The sequence below is a fragment of the Piliocolobus tephrosceles genome, unplaced genomic scaffold (genome assembly GCF_002776525.5).
Source record: "Piliocolobus tephrosceles isolate RC106 unplaced genomic scaffold, ASM277652v3 unscaffolded_28050, whole genome shotgun sequence".
NCBI lineage: Eukaryota > Metazoa > Chordata > Mammalia > Primates > Cercopithecidae > Piliocolobus > Piliocolobus tephrosceles.
In genome coordinates, this window is record NW_022311033.1 from 2,276 (window position 1) to 3,521 (window position 1,246).

Consider the following 1,246-nt stretch of genomic DNA (forward strand, 5'->3'; position numbering starts at 1 on the left):
ACTGCAGATTCCCAAAGTCCAAAATGTCCCAGCTCGGGGCATTTACACTCCACCACTCACCTGGAGCCCCATACCCTCACCCCTCTCTTACATTTCCTCTACATCTTACAGGACTTCTCGCCACCTTAATTATATGACTACAGCTCCTAGACTCTACAACCCTATGGGTAGGCGTGAGTGTGGCTTACCTTAGCATCTCCACTACTAACCCAGGGCCTTCCACAAAGCAGATGCTGAGTGAATGGAAAAGAAATGAGCCAGTAAACAGAAGAATTATTTATTCAGATTTAATTTATCTTGCATTCTCAAAGAAGCCAAGGAAATCCAGGTATGCATATTTGTTTGATTTTACAGAATAGACTGAGGTATAAGGCAAGAATTAACTATCTTTTAATGTCTTGAGTTCTTTATCTCAGGTATGTTATTGCTAATTCGCTCACAATTTTAAGCAAATACTTTCTCCACTGCTGTTATTATATCACAATTCACAAAATGGAATGGATTTCCCAATCTGAATAAAAAACACGACTCTTACTCCTAAACTATATAAACAGCACTATGTGTGACTACTGTCATTCACAAACGTGGATGCTGAAGTTCAGTCAACCATCCGTTAAAAGGAACATTTGAACAATTCCAACAGGAAACAAAGATAAATGTCCAAGTCATTCAATAGAACAGAAACCCAAAACTGAGAATGCTGACTGCTCTCTTCAAAGAGTGAAGAATGGGCCTCATGTCACACAAGGCAGTGGAAACTAATGGATGGGGCCCTGGAAGGTGCACTGGCCCAGACCCCTCCCACTGGCCCTGGCTGCAACGGGTGCTCGGACTCACTCTTCCCCCTCTCTCAAAGCCCATTCATGCAGGGGTGGGTAGGAAATGTGAGGCTCTCCACTGATCTTTAGCATATGGTACAGGACTTTCACATAGCTGGTTTCAACGAGGGCCCTTGGACCCCACAGGAACTCGTAGCATGCAGGATCACTGCCGGGCACCTGCCGGTACTCCAGGTAGCTTTCCTGCACGAAATCTTGGGTGAGCAGCTTCCTGGGATGTGCGAAGACACTGTTCTCCCTCCCATTGAACACCTGCAACACACTCAGCTCCTCCCAGATTTTCTCCTCAGGGGCGCAGTCGCCTTCTATTGCGATTATGGCCAGGATGATTATCAGGAGGCCTGTCTTGGGCATGATCTGATTGTCGCCCAGCAGGCCATCGTAGGAGAGGCCCAGGCAGGTGACAA

At 46.4% G+C, this 1,246-nt stretch overlaps 1 protein-coding gene across 1 annotated transcript; it reads right to left on the reverse strand.

Moving 5' to 3' along the window:
- Positions 1 to 261: 261 nt before the first annotated feature.
- On the reverse strand, positions 262 to 1,241 carry LOC113221864 (melanoma-associated antigen 2; the record flags this gene model as incomplete). The annotated part of the gene is made up of 1 exon (XM_026451190.1): positions 262 to 1,241. A coding segment is annotated over one exon (408 nt), but the record flags the coding sequence as incomplete, so codon positions are not given.
- Between the last annotated feature and the right edge of the window lie 5 nt (positions 1,242 to 1,246).